General features: G+C 48.4%; 3 protein-coding genes and 1 pseudogene across 3 annotated transcripts, besides 34 other annotated features; all 4 read right to left on the bottom strand.

Moving 5' to 3' along the window:
* Positions 1-3,122: part of a sequence feature (areas not merged during assembly with more than two copies in the genome that could not be assigned to a particular haplotype) that runs on past the window's edge.
* Tc00.1047053508479.90 lies at positions 754-3,636 on the bottom strand (annotated as a pseudogene).
* Positions 3,123-3,405: a sequence feature (haploid, Esmeraldo-like haplotype).
* Positions 3,406-4,035: a sequence feature (heterozygous, Esmeraldo-like haplotype).
* Positions 3,775-3,798: a microsatellite.
* Positions 3,853-3,898: a microsatellite.
* Positions 3,898-3,920: a microsatellite.
* Positions 4,036-4,337: a sequence feature (areas merged during assembly that could not be assigned to a particular haplotype. This can correspond to areas where the two haplotypes were merged or to regions with more than two copies in the genome that were merged during assembly.).
* Positions 4,338-5,369: a sequence feature (areas merged during assembly that could not be assigned to a particular haplotype. This can correspond to areas where the two haplotypes were merged or to regions with more than two copies in the genome that were merged during assembly.).
* Positions 4,484-4,513: a microsatellite.
* Tc00.1047053508479.110 (glutathionylspermidine synthase, putative) lies at positions 4,525-6,684 on the bottom strand (the record flags this gene model as incomplete). The annotated part of the gene is made up of 1 exon (XM_815753.1): positions 4,525-6,684. One exon carries the CDS (start codon positions 6,682-6,684, stop codon positions 4,525-4,527), a length of 2,160 nt encoding a protein of 719 aa, XP_820846.1.
* Positions 5,370-10,870: a sequence feature (haploid, Esmeraldo-like haplotype).
* Positions 6,740-6,761: a microsatellite.
* Positions 6,790-6,810: a sequence feature (AT_rich).
* Positions 6,900-6,921: a microsatellite.
* Positions 6,950-6,996: a microsatellite.
* Positions 7,151-7,189: a sequence feature (CT-rich).
* Positions 7,492-7,535: a microsatellite.
* Positions 8,298-8,324: a microsatellite.
* Positions 8,420-8,453: a microsatellite.
* Positions 8,688-8,707: a microsatellite.
* Positions 8,900-8,996: a sequence feature (T-rich).
* On the bottom strand, positions 9,076-10,827 carry Tc00.1047053508479.120 (pumilio/PUF RNA binding protein 8, putative; the record flags this gene model as incomplete). Its single annotated transcript, XM_815755.1, has 1 exon — positions 9,076-10,827. One exon carries the CDS (start codon positions 10,825-10,827, stop codon positions 9,076-9,078), a length of 1,752 nt encoding a protein of 583 aa, XP_820848.1.
* Positions 10,871-11,045: a sequence feature (areas merged during assembly that could not be assigned to a particular haplotype. This can correspond to areas where the two haplotypes were merged or to regions with more than two copies in the genome that were merged during assembly.).
* Positions 11,046-11,221: a sequence feature (areas merged during assembly that could not be assigned to a particular haplotype. This can correspond to areas where the two haplotypes were merged or to regions with more than two copies in the genome that were merged during assembly.).
* Positions 11,222-12,741: a sequence feature (areas merged during assembly that could not be assigned to a particular haplotype. This can correspond to areas where the two haplotypes were merged or to regions with more than two copies in the genome that were merged during assembly.).
* Positions 11,776-11,832: a sequence feature (A-rich).
* Positions 12,121-12,179: a sequence feature (CT-rich).
* Positions 12,588-12,608: a microsatellite.
* Positions 12,645-12,674: a microsatellite.
* Positions 12,738-13,841, bottom strand: Tc00.1047053508479.140 (hypothetical protein, conserved; the record flags this gene model as incomplete). The annotated part of the gene is made up of 1 exon (XM_815758.1): positions 12,738-13,841. The coding sequence occupies one exon, from the start codon at positions 13,839-13,841 to the stop codon at positions 12,738-12,740; it is 1,104 nt and encodes a 367-aa protein (XP_820851.1).
* Positions 12,742-12,917: a sequence feature (heterozygous, Esmeraldo-like haplotype).
* Positions 12,918-14,692: part of a sequence feature (haploid, non-Esmeraldo-like haplotype) that runs on past the window's edge.
* Positions 13,940-14,013: a sequence feature (GA-rich).
* Positions 14,245-14,287: a microsatellite.
* Positions 14,435-14,506: a sequence feature (A-rich).
* Positions 14,602-14,639: a microsatellite.
* Positions 14,653-14,672: a microsatellite.

Genomic DNA, 14,692 nt, shown 5'->3' on the forward strand with positions numbered 1-14,692 from the left:
GCCCTCTCGTTTCAGATAAATGCCAATATTTTATAGTCACCAAGGTAGCAGTTCAGTTCTCCCTCCACAGGCACACCTCATAGAGGACGTCCTTCTGTCCCCTTTGCCGAATCAACGCACCGCACCCAGTGGATAAGCCCTGGTAGTTTCACCAAAAAATAAGTGTTCGATTCCCACAGTAGCAAATACTCTGCGTGATATGGAACGCACAGTTTGCTGTGCTAGTGCACCGCCTCGACGGCCGCCTCGCAATGGTGCAAAGGTGTCATTGCCCCTGCCTGGGTGAGGCCTAAGCCCCACATTACACGCACACAGAGAAGCACACGGCGCATTTGAAAATATGTTAATATTTTTTCACGGCACATCTATGGGAAGGAGCACCACCCCCGTATGCATGTTGGCAAAGCAATGGCCCCACAACGGCGGTGCTAAAAACACGCATCCAGAATCAGAGGAAAGAGAAGAAGGGTGTGGAACACCCACAAGAAATGATGAATAGCCCACTTAAAAGCGGCAGCAAAGAACAGGAAAAAAGCAGCAGCAGTAGTACTGGTGGTGACCATCATTTCCTTTTTTCTTCCCTTTACTCGCTAATAACCCAAACACGTGGGGTTCAAAAGTCCTTTTCACACAAGATTGTGCGGCAGTTAGCCTCTCTCCAACCAGCCGCCTCAATACATCTAAAAGAGCACACAAGAAAACCACAAATAGCCATGGGAAAAAAAAAGAGAGAAACAATAAAAGATCCCACGGCATTAGTACGGAGGAGGAACGACACGCTTTTCGCACAATTAGTCGTAAAGTCGGCCAGAGCAAAAGAGATCCAGGCCCGAGCAAACTCGGACGCCACAGGCGGTTATTGTGCTCCTTTCAGGCTTTTCAGCCGGCTCCTGTTCCACCCGAAGGAAGAGGGCTGGCGGAATGTGATCCTCGCCGCAAAGAGCTGCTGCATCGGGGGCCAACAAAACAAATCCTCCATATTGCGAATGTCAGGTGGGCCACCCCACCGCATTTCCACGTCATTATCGCTCGGCCGCGCACGTGCGTCTCTTCACGTACCCCGTCGTTCCTCAAGAAGCCTTTCCGCAGGAGTCCTCAAATGCAGTAGACGCCTGAGAGCAACAAGCCAGGCCTCGCAGTCGCTGTCAGTCTCACAAACTACCTCCAGTGATTTCCCACCGCGAAGCAAAAGTGCGAATGCGCGGCGGTTGTCTGTTCCAGGGCTGGACGGAGTGATGTTTTGCGTGGGATCATGGCGGTGCGTCCCATTGTCAAAAACTGCCTCCTGGCGTGTTTTTGCCAGCTGTGCCTCGCCGCTGTACTTCTCAAATGAGGCTCTGGACGGGCCGATGAGAACTTTTTCGATGTCACGTATCCAAATGGTGACTGGAGGCCGTTTGCGATTTAACGGGAATCCCTGATGGTCCAGATCAAAGGAATGAATACGTTTGCAGTCCTCCGAGAGAAAATATAGGCGTCTGCAAGCATTGCCCTTGCTTGGTGTCTTTGCCACGCGGACCCCGTTGCGTAAGTAATTCAGCGCCTGATCCACAACAGAACTGAGGTGGCGTTCCGTTGTCTCGGCATCATGCAGTTTTCCATTTTCCTTTGCCACGTAGTCATCAAGCATACGCTGTCGATACACCTCGAGTCCTCGTCCCAGCCTCTCCTTGCGGGCCTGTTCCTCTTCAGCGCTGGCCAAGTATGTCTGTTCTCCTTGCGTGAAGACCTCGTCAAACTGGCGTCGAATGGTGTCCGTCTCCTCCGGGTTCACAGGAATGTCTTCAAGGGAAATAAGCTTCGGCAAATACTCCTCGATCATTTTGATGTCGGCAGCAAGAGCCCTCTCGGCGACGTCCTCCTTGGCTGTCGCCTGCTCGCACTTCTTCTTCCGCTCCTCGGCCAAGAGACGCACCGGTTCCAGGACTTTTGCACTCATTTCCTTAATCTGATGGATCCACTGCCTCCGCTGGCGACACCGCTCCTCCCGGACGGTCCTTCGCACCGCCTCAATAGAATGCCGCTCCCGCATGATGGCCTCTCGCCCCCTCGCCCCGTCAAGTTGAACCATCTCGAGCTGCTGCTCCCTCGTCTCAATGGCGCTCTGCCGTAGGCTGAGTTCTTGCTCCGGCTGCTGCATCGCCTGCCGCAACCTCTCCGAGGCACTCTCCTCGTCCTGTTTCCTCCTTCGGATCTTCTCCAGCGTATGCTCGTACTCCCAAATGCGGCTTTCGCGGTCAGCCTGCAGAGCACTGCTCTCCCGCTTTTCGCCTCCAGAGTCCTCCCAATTTCATCCAACGTGGCCCCACCTCCCTGCTCAAGCTCTTTGGCCATCTCCGCCTCATGCCTGGCGCGCTCGCAAAACACACTCAGCTGCCGTTCCCGCGCCTCCTCACGGTTGCTCTCAATGGCGTTGACGCGCTTCATCCCTTCCTCCTCCATGTCTGAAATGGCCTGTTGGATTCATAGCCACAATGCCTGTGGTCGTACACGGTCCGGGCAATCATGAGTTCATCCCGCAACTCCATGATGTCCTGATCAAGACGCCACTTGTCAACGGCAAGATCCCTTGTGGCGGATCCAATCCCGGTCGAGACAACATTGCCAACACGACAAGTCGTGGAGAGAGAATGGAACGATTCCTCCGCCCACACGGCATCCGAAAAGGCGTGAGCCAATAAAACCGTCTCGGTAGAACCAGTGAGGCTATTGTTGCGGTTGCCTTTTTCCGTGTTGTACGCTCGGCGCAACAACTCACTGAGTTCTGACATGCCGAAGGGAATACGCAGACGACGGCGGCGAATGCCGGAGACAATTCCTGCTGCCGACACCAGTGCTCGTTGGGCCCCTTCGTAGTGTAGCTGCGCGGTGGCATCAATGCCACACAAAGCGGGCCGTTCGGCATCTCCCAAGGCGACAAATGTCAGGGAGTTTGCATCCATGTAATCTGCAAACTCCGCCTCACCATCATGGCGGTGAAGCTGAAGGACGACAGTGTCGGGCAAATACGAAGGCATTGCCTCCAGCTCAGGCGTTGGCTGCCTTTCACACAGCACGGGGAAAAAGCTATTTCTCATAGTTTTTGACGATAGTGTCCATCGCCGCTCGAGCGTCGCCGGCCAATGAGACACGAATTCGCGCCACCATTCGCACACGAGGTCCCTCCTTCACGGAGCCCACAATAACTCCGAGCTCCTTGTCGGCGTCAAGAAGGTCTGCGCGGTGCTCTGTTGACCCAATGACGTGGCATGAGAGGACAAAAATGCCCTTTTTGGCGCCCAGCCGAATAAATTCAGTGATGACTCAAGCAGTCATATCCTTCTCCAGCTGCAGAGCCGTACATGAGTTGTCGCTTTGGTGACGAGCGCACGCCGTAGCTGAAGGCCACCATGTTCTTGCGTTCCTGAGTAAAGTTGGCGGCGGCAGTGGCACACAATTTTCGGAAGAGTGTACTTGCGTCCGGCCCGTCCAACGCCACATCGACGTCAAACAAGGCCTCAGCAACCGCAAATCCGGCATCCCTGAGGGGCTGGGGGCAATTGAACTGCACCGTGTTGCCGTCCACCCGCATTGTTGCGGGGAGCTGCGAGGACGGCGTCGTGGTTTGGTGGGAGCAGAAACGGCTTTCGCCTCCATTGAAAGAATATCACCTTGAATGCTGCGCTGTGCGTTTGTTGCATGCACACACAGGAGGGTCAAAGACAGACAGAAAGAAAAGAAGAGTGAGAGAGGGAAACAACACTGTAGATGCAGTGTAATGGATGCACACTATTTTAATAACAATAATAATAATAATAAATATTTTTTTTGAAACCCACAACTAAAAAAGAAGTGATAATAATGATTAAACATCACACACACACACACACACACACACACACACACACACACACACACAGAGAGAGAGAGAGAGAGAGAGAAAAAAAAGATCAAAATATGACTTTTGGGCTCCATGCTGTGAGGTGACGGAAAAGAACCCGCGAGAGCAAAGAAACAACCACTGCAGCAATGGCCAGGAACCGACTGGGATGACTGCTGGCCGTGATGCTGAAGCCCCGCACCAACCAAAGAAGAAAGAGAAAATCCACCACATCAACCAGCTGAATGGGGATGCGCCACACCAGGAACACGAGGTAGCCGACCTTCGCCGTGTAGGCAAGGCTCACAGATGTTGCCCACGTGGTCATCGCATCTTCCTTCCCAGAGGCATCGCCGCGCTGTGACTGAACGCCGATCCAAACGGCAGCAATCAAAAAACAAAGTACTCCATAAAGGCGTACAGGAACAGCGTCGGCCACGTGTCAACGTACATCATCATTGGCAGCATATCTGAACGGAGATTTCTCACAAGCTGCAAACCATCTTCCCCACTCAAGTTGCCGCCCGGCGTTGCTGGAAAAGGGATTTTCCTGTTCCGTATGTCGGCAAAGTTCAATATGTTTCGCACAACTTAGGCCTCAATCAGGCAGCAAACAAGTGACGCAAAAAAATAAATAAATAAATAAATAAATAAGTGGAGGGGTATCACACTTCTCCAGATGTCGTGCTCTCCTGCATGGCATGCAGTGGAATGTGCTGCCGCACCACACGCGACGGTATGACAAGGCTTGAAAGTTTCGTATTATTGAAATTCTCCTCGCGAACAATAACGCCTCCAAACTCCCCTCCCACATTCCAGCCGCAAAAAATAGGGGAGTACTTCTTTTCGTAACGTGTGAGAAAGACACGGCTTTGGTAAACGACGACCGAGTCAAAAAGCCTCTCCGTCAAGTTTTCCTGGATGTTGTCAAAAGGCACGCGATACGTTCCTGCCGGTGCGTCATCAAATAAAACTGCGGAAATTGACCTACCAAGAACCGGCGCAGCGGCGGTATGAGGAGCGGCGGCAACAGCCTCAGGATCTTCCCCCGTGTCGTACATTGTCATACTTTTCCCAGAACGTCCATTCACGGGTTTTGTTAAATACGGAGCTGATATAATTTCTTTTGTACGATAAAAACTTGCGGGGACCATGTTGGAATGATGGGGGGCTGCGGCGTACATGAATGGGAGGATGGCCTTGCTGCCTGTCACAGCTTTCCAAAGAGGCTCCAACACACGTATGTGTTCATTCAGAAGAATATCAGACAACGTCGGTTTTGTGGACACGCCGTGTCCCTGCTGTGTTCGCTGCTCCACGTATTGCCGCAGCACCGTGTCCCACGCCCAAGTTTTCCAAACCAAAAGGACCTCCTCGTTCTCGAGATCCACAACGGACCGACGTTCCGTTGGTGAGGCATCCCGGTCAACCTCGCCAGTGGTGCTCCCGAAACGGAAACCCGATAATTTGACGCACAACTTTGTCCTAAAACCCGCAGACTCTGCGGCATTCATCACATACAACGCCGTGTACCGCTCTTCATCATCGTCATCAATCATAAAGTGAACAATTTTGTGGTGGGGACATAAGAATTCATTTTGGATCAAACAATTAAAGTAGTTTGCAATCCTGCTATAGAGAAAAGACCCGGTGGAAGTGCCCAATTCCACCCCATAATGACGCGCAAACTTTTCTTGCGTATCACCACATTCCAGCATGGCTGCTGAGGAATCGCAGTTGTATGCAAGCATAATGATCTCCTTGCCGTCGTAGCCAAAGTCAAATCGACCACACATGGAAGGAATCGTCTCAAAGGACCGGCGAAGCTGCAGATGTAGCTCTTTCGGAAGGCCAAAATACTGAACTAAAAGGGCCTCTGAATCCCGGCTGTTTAAAATAAGACGGGTCGCCTCCACTGCAACTGCATGCAAATTCTTGGTGGCAAACCGAAAACGGCACCACATATCGTAATCCATCATATAAAATCCATCAGGGACGCTATGCGCCTCCGCCACGGCATCCTCCCCCATATACCCGCCAACGGTCAGTGATCTTTTTAGAAAGAAGTCGCAGCGTTGAGAAGGATTTAACCATGGTAACAAGACGTCCTTCTCCAAGTGACGTCTAACAATATGGCCAGGACCAATGATATGCCGATATTTGTCTGGCAGATCACCCAAGGAAAAGTCGTACGGCGGTGCTTTTATAATTACCCAACCGAGCAGGTGGGTTTCACCAACAAACACGGTCACCCCATCTTCTCTTTTCTCACAGTCAAATCGTCGACTGTAGTTTTTTCCCTCCTGCCAGCGTTTAAACTCATAATTCTGCTCCGCAACGCAAACCCCATTGTCTGAAACATGGGTCACAACAGCCAAATGCCCATACGGGGAATCTTCGGTGCGGCTCCATACTAACAAATCCCCAACCGATGGCATACTCGTGGTGTCCCCGTGTTTTTCACGTTCCACAGGCACGGGTGTACCAATCGGTACGCTAGTGACAATCTCATCAATTTCCCAAATGTCCTCCGCCGTGGGTACCGAAGCAAGCCAAACACCTTTGGTCATGAGCAAATACCGACGCGCAAATTCCAAACAGAGCCACTTGTATCCCAGAGTGTCGTGGGTGCCAATGACCGTTGTAGGTGCTGCGGCCTCAACACGCTTGCAATCCGGGGCAAACGAAATTCTTTCGCTGAAAAATTTCTTTTCACCGTTCGAGAAGACAGGGACGCCGCAGTCCGTCACGCCAATGACTCCTCCAAACGAGACATGTTCCGTTTCAGATGCATGGACGCCGCGTTGTTTGTCAGTGTTTTCCATGACTGCCCGAAGGTGTCCAGAGCTGCAGTGCAGGCGCTTCGTCCTCCCCTCCAACAAAAAAAAAAAAAAAAAAAAAAGACGCTACGCAAATCCACACACACACACAATAAATAAATATATATATATCCCTCTTTTACAACAATGCTTCGGAATTCACAATACGTTAATAACTCAAAAACTCACCAAAACGGCTCGCAATTTAAATTTCAAAAAATAAATAAAAATAAAAATAAAAATCAGTCCAAGACCACTGTGCCCCTTTTTCCTATCTATATATCTATGTATGTATGTAAGTATCTATTTATCTATCTAGGCAACATATTGACGACAGAAAAGTAAATGGAAATGTACAACTCATGACCGGCAAAATAAAAAAAAAGCAAAACAAACCCATCCCACACCATGGCTATAACCAGGATTCACATACACTCATGATGTGTGTATGTATACACGCATAAAATTATCGCTCTCTCTCTCTCTCTCTCCTTTTCTCTCCCTTTCTTTCCATACTACGCCTAGGATCGATTGCAAAACCCACGCAATCACTTATGATCCTTCTTTCCTAATTTGTGGACAGGGCCGCCTCGCGGTACAGCAGGTATCCAGCCACAGTAAAATAAATGGCAAAAAACGTGACAAGAAACGTCCCGGCAAAGTCCGTCAATCGATCCGTCGTCTTTCGGGAGTACAACACTTCCGCATTACCGAAGCATTTGGCCAAAATCCCATGTTCCTCAGAAGTTGCTGCTTGACGCGTCATGTGTAACGTTGAGAAAAATCCTTAAGTTAGCTTGTGGTCTGGAAAGCAAAAAAAAAAAAAAAAAAAAAAGATCAAAAAGAAATAAATAAAAGGCCCATCAAAAAACATCATAAACAAAGCGATTAAAAGATTTTATTTAAGAGAAGAAATTGAAATGTAAAGAAACAAATAAAGAAATGGATTCTAAAACCCAAAAAGAGACAGAATAAAGAAAGCCTACATGCATAATAATATCTGCTAGACAATCAAATGTCTACGCAGTACACCCTTGCCACAAACTCTATAAGACGCCCTGAGAATTTCTTACGGGCCCCCGGTACAGCAGGTACCCTGCCACAGTAAAGTACACCGTAATGAAGGTGACAACAAAGGCCTGTACAAAATCCATTAAACGCGTAGATGTGCAGCCAAGCCGTCTCATCAGGGAATTCATACAGTGTTTTAATGCACACGGACTCGGATCAACAAATTTCTTCTCTCCCTCTTTGTTCTTCCCCTCGCCGAGCGTTGCACGTGCCCTTAACTTTGCCTTTTCGACGAGTTCCCTCACAGCCGCCATGTCCGGTGGGGGTAAACTGAATGTGTCGCAATCTGCAGAAGACTCATTCCGGCCACGAGAACCAAAAGATAAAAGAGGCATTTTTCTCCTCCTGGAATAAACAAACTAGCAAAGAACAATACGTTGAAATAAGAAAGAAAAGACATGACGCACATCCCCTAAAACCCTCACCGTCCCTCTCTGGTCGTTCATCGGCACACAAAGGATGAAAAGGCAAAGCCCCACACAACCCAAACCCATTCTCAATGGCCAAATAAAAGAAAAAAAACGTAACCCGCAGCAAAGCCGCAAATAAAAAATAAAATTAAAAATAAAAATAAATAAACAGTAATACTGACGTATATCCCACCCTCAGACTTGTAGTTCACTCCTCAAAAGAAATTTTCAATGGTCCTGATGCGTCGCATCCGTCTTCCCACACACACACACACACACACACACACACACACATGAACACAAGCTAGCGTCTGTGTGTATTTGAGCTAGCCAGGGACCGGGTGTGTGTGTCTGGGGGACACACAGCCTCAGCCACACATTGCTTTCCCTGAAACCGCAAGAACCAATGTATTCTCCCAGTTTAGTTGTCCGTTTTGGCTAAATTCCAGTCCTTAAAACATTTTTCATCACCAGCAGGCCAGCAATAGACATCGCAGCAAGACAAACTCCATCGCCTCTTAAAAAAAAAATAATAATAATAATAATAAATAAGAAAAGAAGAAAAAAAAAGCCGACAGCGACGAAATTTAAAGGCACCAAAGGAGATAAGGCAGAAATGAAGCAAAAGCAGCAGAAAAAGAAAAAAAGAATAAGACAACCAAATTAATCGGCTAATATGAACGCATCCCTCCGCCTCTGTTCGGCACCCCCCAACCTCACTCCTTCTTTGCCTCCTGCCGTTTTTTTTTCTTTCTTTTAGTAGCAATCTTCCTTTTTTTTTTTTTTTTTTGTTAATCCGTCATTACCTTTTTTTTTTTTTTTTCGTTTTCGTTTGTTGCTGCTCTAGGAGCGAGAAGGTGTCTGTGCAGGTTCAGCACCCGTGGTTAAGGTGTCACCGCACAAATTGGGCCGAGTTTTACTTTCTGCGTGTTGTCTTCGTCGCACCTTTTCCCAATTTTTTGCCCTTCGCCACAACCTTTGCCTTCTTATCGGCATGTAATGCGGCACTGTGAGATTCCTGCGCCACATGAGAAATCGCGAGCTTTTTTAACAAACCAGAAGATGTATCAGCCTTATGAGCCTTGACATTACTTCCATTTGACGTTGGACCTGTCATACAGCCGCTATCCTCCTCACGCAACCGCTTACTCGGATCCCTTGAAGGCGCCAGGCGTGTAAGTACTTTTATTTCCTCCTCTGATAACTGGAGTGCCGCCCTGTAGGCATCCTCCGTCTCATTTACAACCAGCACCTCTCTTGCAATGAGGCCAACGTAGTGTTTATTTATCCGTAGCCCTTTATCGGGATCGCTGGCAATTTCAATAAATTTTCTCACAATTGAAGGCAACACCACCAGATGCGTACTGATGGCACCCTTGGAGCGTATTTCAACCGTCTCTTCCTCGTACTCATGTGTAAGCCATGTGTGATGATTCCACCCATTGTTCTCCATAGAAAATAGATTGTGTTGGAACCAGTTGGGAAGAAGAAATTTCTGCTTCCGTTCCTCATGGGGCGTGAGAAGGTGCAACACAATCTGGTGTCCAAAGGGGCTGTTGATAACCTCTGCGAGGTGTGCCTCCAATTCATTAACAACATACTTGCGTAACAGTTGCACGTCATAGACAAGATCAAAAAGGCGTGCGACAATTGGCGCGGCGTACTTGTCAACCAAAAGGCTGCCAAGGTTCTCAGAGAGGGCGCGCAGCACTTCTTTGCTTTTTTTAGGTTCGATCAGAAAGAAGACCGTCGTCACAATCGGAGCTCCCTCGCGGGTGGCACACAATGCCGCCAAGTGGGGCCGAAGAGTATCACATAATTCCATCACATCATCCTTTACCCCCTGTTTGAGGTACGCTGCAACCAGGCGCTGAACAAACGGATAGCCGATAGCACATTTCTGCGAAACAAGCGTGTCGCATAACCCAAAAAGTCTAGAAAGCAGACGCTTCCGTTGTGTCACTTCTTGCTGCAGCACCTCCTCTAAGATGGGATATCCTTTCCAACGCTTCATTACGGCAATTTTGTCTTTCAGAACGGCTAGAATAAGAATATGACGATTGGCGGATGTGCAGAGACGGCTGCTGTAGGCTGCATTCACAACTTCAATGCCGAATCGATGCGACACCAAAGAAGGCACTGCAGGAATAATGAGTGCAAGTAACTTGTCCAGAAAGCTATGCGGTGCGTGGCGAATCAATGCGGTTACAACAAAATGTCCGTATGCGTCGGTAGCGTGAGTTACAAAAGGATTTGAAATAAGCACAAGAATGCGTTCCAACTGGGTCAAAGATGCGTACTTAATCATTGACTGTATGACACGACTAACACGTGGTGTTTTCACGTACGTCGCAAAATTTGGCTCGATGAGTTTAAGCAGAAGATCCACCGTTGGGTACTTGTGCTCGTACCGCTCAGCCCGCCGCTGCCCCACACTTTTTGCCGCCGCGTCCTTCGCCGCAGGATCGGACGACACACGCAGCACCTCCCACAGACGAATGATCTCCCCGTACTCGGAGGTCATCTTCATGGCGTGTTTTTCTGCCGCACTGAGAACTCGTCCCTCCCGCTTCTTTATCAGGGCACTCTTTCTCAGTCTCTCTGTCTGTGGGAGTTTCCGCAACCTCTCGGCACGTGCCTCCTCCCTCTTTGTGTGCGTTTGGACCATTCCTCCACCACTATTCGGCAAAAGAATTTAAAATAAAAAAAAATGGTCAAAAATATCCAAAAAAAAGGAAGTTAAATAAACGCTTCAAATACAAACAAACAAATTCCTCGATCGTCAAAATGCAGGCTGCGCATAAGCCAAAAAAAAAAAAAAGGGAATGTTTTCGCTCTAAAAACAATGGAAAATGCAGTTATTTTTCACAGAGACACACGTGCTAATGTGACCCCGCGACAAACCTGATACGACGGCTCAGATGCAGCAACGCCTTGCTTTCCAATTCAGCAAGCTTTACATTCGACCAAAAAGTTTCCTCACACTCGGCAACCTTCTGTGACTGATCCGCATATTCGTCAATGGTACTCTCCAGTTCTGACAACAGCCCCGTGATGTCCCTTTGACAGCCCGCTAAGGCATCCTTAGCCCTTGTCAGGTCATTGTAGTTGCCTTGAAGACAAACCGCACCAGGGGTTGTGACACATACCGCATGACCCCTTTCTATTTTTCTCCGTTTTGACCAGAAAGAAAGTCCCTCGCCAATACCTGTAGCACAAAATCTCTTGACCACGGCACGCTCCGATCTATGTGCTTCTCGAAGCTGTGTAGCGTAGTGTTTCCAGTGCCGCCCAAAGTGAACATTACTACCGTCAAGTGTCTGTGAGACTCGCCGTTTCTTGTGAAGCGCGGTGCAGCCGCGACGTTACCCTCACTAGTATAGAAAGAGAAGAAAAAGAGAAAGAGAGCACGCTTGCTCACGTCACCACCACTCACACAAAAAAAACACACCACCGCAGCGTTACAAAAGTTTTCCGCCGACGCCCAAGGAGTGAAGATCCCACAACTACACGTAATCGTCATAACAGTCGCAGTGGTGGTGGTGGTGGCATCTGTTGCCTCCCGCAGGGAATGGGCCGCCGCGAGTTTGGGGCGGAGACGGACGAACAGGGAGATAAAAAAAGGAAAAAAAAAGAGGAACAGGGAAGCAGAATAAAAAGGAAAAAACAAGAATGAGGGGGGAAAAGGGGTGGACTCCTCAAGATTGACGACCTGCCGAGAAGTCAAATTAAAGGGGCCACACTTCAGTGCGGCGTGAACACCCACAAAATAGAAATCAATAATAATAAAAAAAAGGAAACGCAGCGCTCAGTTGTTACGCATATAAATAAGGCATGCACTCCATCCCGTTCCACCCCCGTCCCCCCCTCCTCCTCAGATGGAAACACCAACAACAATAATAAAGAAGATTAAAGCAAAAACACACACACAAAAAAAGACACTCTTTCCTCTTTATTGACCCTCCCTCTCTCTCCCTCTTTCTTTCTCTTTCTTTTTTTCTTTCTGTTCTTTTCTCTCTCACTTCATTCCCCTTTTTTCCCCCCTCTCTTTTGCTGCTGTTTTGGTGGTGGTAGTGGTGGCGTTGGTTCCTTTTTTTTTTTTTTCTATTCTCGTCGTTCCCTCGCGCCTTCGTCGTCCCCGTGTGTCTCATTTTACACTCCCTTCGCTGGAGAATGAAGAAGAAACAACAACAACAAAAAAAAAAAACTAATTTTTATTCAAGTGGTTATCCGCTGTGCATGAAAACCCCGTGAAAAGCTGCTGCGCCGCGAGTTCAGTTGTGATGACTGCGCAGGCGTATTGACAAGTTGCCCGGGATTTTGGCCGAGGTGGATGCTCCCTCCGCCTTCGCCCGCTCTGCCATCACTTGCTCTGGCGATGGGATGGCCCCACTTTGGGGCTTCCTCAAGTTAAATAAAACTTCCAACACAAACAAACAAACAAACAAATTCCTCGCTCGTCAAAATGCAGGCTGCGCATAAACCAAAAAAAAAAAAAAAAAAAAAAAAAAAAAACAGGGAATGCTTTCGCTCTGGAAACAATGGGAAATGCAGTTATTTTTCACAGAGACACACGTGCTAATGTGACCCCGCGACAAACCTGATACGACGGCTCAGATGCAGCAACGCCTTGCTTTCCAATTCAGCAAGCTTTACATTCGACCAAAAAGTTTCCTCACACTCGGCAACCTTCTGTGACTGATCCGCATATTCATCAATGGTACTCTCTAGTTCTGACAACAGTCCCGTAATGTTCCTTTGACAGCCCGCTAAGGCATCCTTAGCCCTTGTCAGGTCATTGTAGTTGCCTTGAAGACAAACCGCACCAGGGGTTGTGACACATACCGCATGACCCCTTTCTATTTTTCCCCGTTTTGAGCACAAAGAAAGTCCCTTGCCAATACCTGTAGCACAAAATCTTTTGACCACGGCACGCTCCGATCTATGTGCTTCTCGAAGCTGTGTAGCGTAGTGTTTCCAGTGCCGCCCAAAGTGGACATTACTACCGTCAAGTGTCTGTGAGGAGCCTCGCCGTTTCTTGTGAAGCGGCGGTGCAGCCGCGACGTTACCCTCCTCAGTAGTATTACTAGTATGATTATTAGTAGTAACATGAGAATCATCCGCTAACGCCGTCAAAGAAGCAACCAACTTGCTACGAGAAAAATCCACATCTGAAATTGCGTCACACGGTGATCTATCGTCAACCCAGCGAAGAATAGCGTCAATACATTTTTCCTGTGTCTCTCGCGTAAAATTATCTAGCCCCTCCCCTATATTCACAAAACAGGGCTTTCGGTGTTTGTGTGCCATAATATAACACTCTAGGGGGTTGGGGGCGCCTAGAAACAAATCGTCATCCCTGACGGTGTTATCTGGCGTACCGGCACCTTCGCGATCAACAGATGCACAGCCGTAAGGCCCTAATTGATTTCCCTCCACTCCCAATGCTTCCAATGCGTAAACGACAGACAGCTGTACTCGTCGAAGTCTCATAAGGAGAGAAAGAAGGGGATCCACAACGCTCGCAAAGCCTCCGTGACGCCGAGTTTTCTCCCATGCCACCTCGGATATGCGTGAGGCTAATCGATTCCTGCCGATGGACGACGGCGACGTTTCCCCTGCCGCGACGGAGAGGCCCCGCATCCCCTCGTCACGCGCCGATCCCCGTTTCCGTATAGGCATAAAAATAAACCGCAGCAGCAGCACCTCGGTGTGCCCCTGGTGAACGTTGAGGGGAACAGGAGGCCCTTTCCTTCCTCTCTAGTCGCACAGGTAGATCAAAGGGAAGAAAAAAAAAAAAAAAAACAGAAAACAAGAGAGAAGAGAGGGGAAAGAAGGAAAAGAGAAAGAGAGGGCACGCACGCATACATGCTCACATTCTCACTCACACAAAAAACACACACGACCGCAGCGTTACAAAATTTTTCCGTCGAAGCCCAAAGGGTGAAGATCCCACAACTACACGTAGTCGTCATAACAGTCGCAGTGGTGGTGGTGGTGGTGGCATCTGTTGGCTCCCGCAGGGAATGGGCCGCTGCGAGTTTGGGGCGGAGACGGACAAACAGGGAGAAGGCCGAAAGCGAGTAAAAGAAAAAACAACAACAAAAACAAAGAAAAAAAAAAAAAAAGAGGAACAGGGAAGCAGAATAAAAAGGAAAGAACGAGAAGGAAGGGGAAAAGGGGTGGGCTCCTCAAGATTGACGACCTGCTGAGAAGTCAATTTAAAGGGGCCACATTTCAGTGCGGCGTGAAACACCCACAAAACAGAAATCAATAAAAATAAAAAAAAGAAAAGTCATTAAAAAAAAAAGACACAAAACGTAAAAAAAAAAAAAAAAAAAAAGAAACGCAGCGCTCAGTTGTTACGCATATAAATGAGGCATGCACTCCATCCTCGTTCCACAATCCCCGTCCCCGTCCCCCCTCCTCCTCCTCAGATGGAAACACCAACAACACCAACAATAATAACAATAATAATAAAGAAGATTAAAGCAAAAAAAAAAAAAAAAAAAACCACGCACACACAAAAAAAA

The sequence above is a fragment of the Trypanosoma cruzi genome, genomic scaffold (assembly GCF_000209065.1).
Source record: "Trypanosoma cruzi strain CL Brener 1047053516867 genomic scaffold, whole genome shotgun sequence".
Lineage (NCBI taxonomy): Eukaryota > Euglenozoa > Kinetoplastea > Trypanosomatida > Trypanosomatidae > Trypanosoma > Trypanosoma cruzi.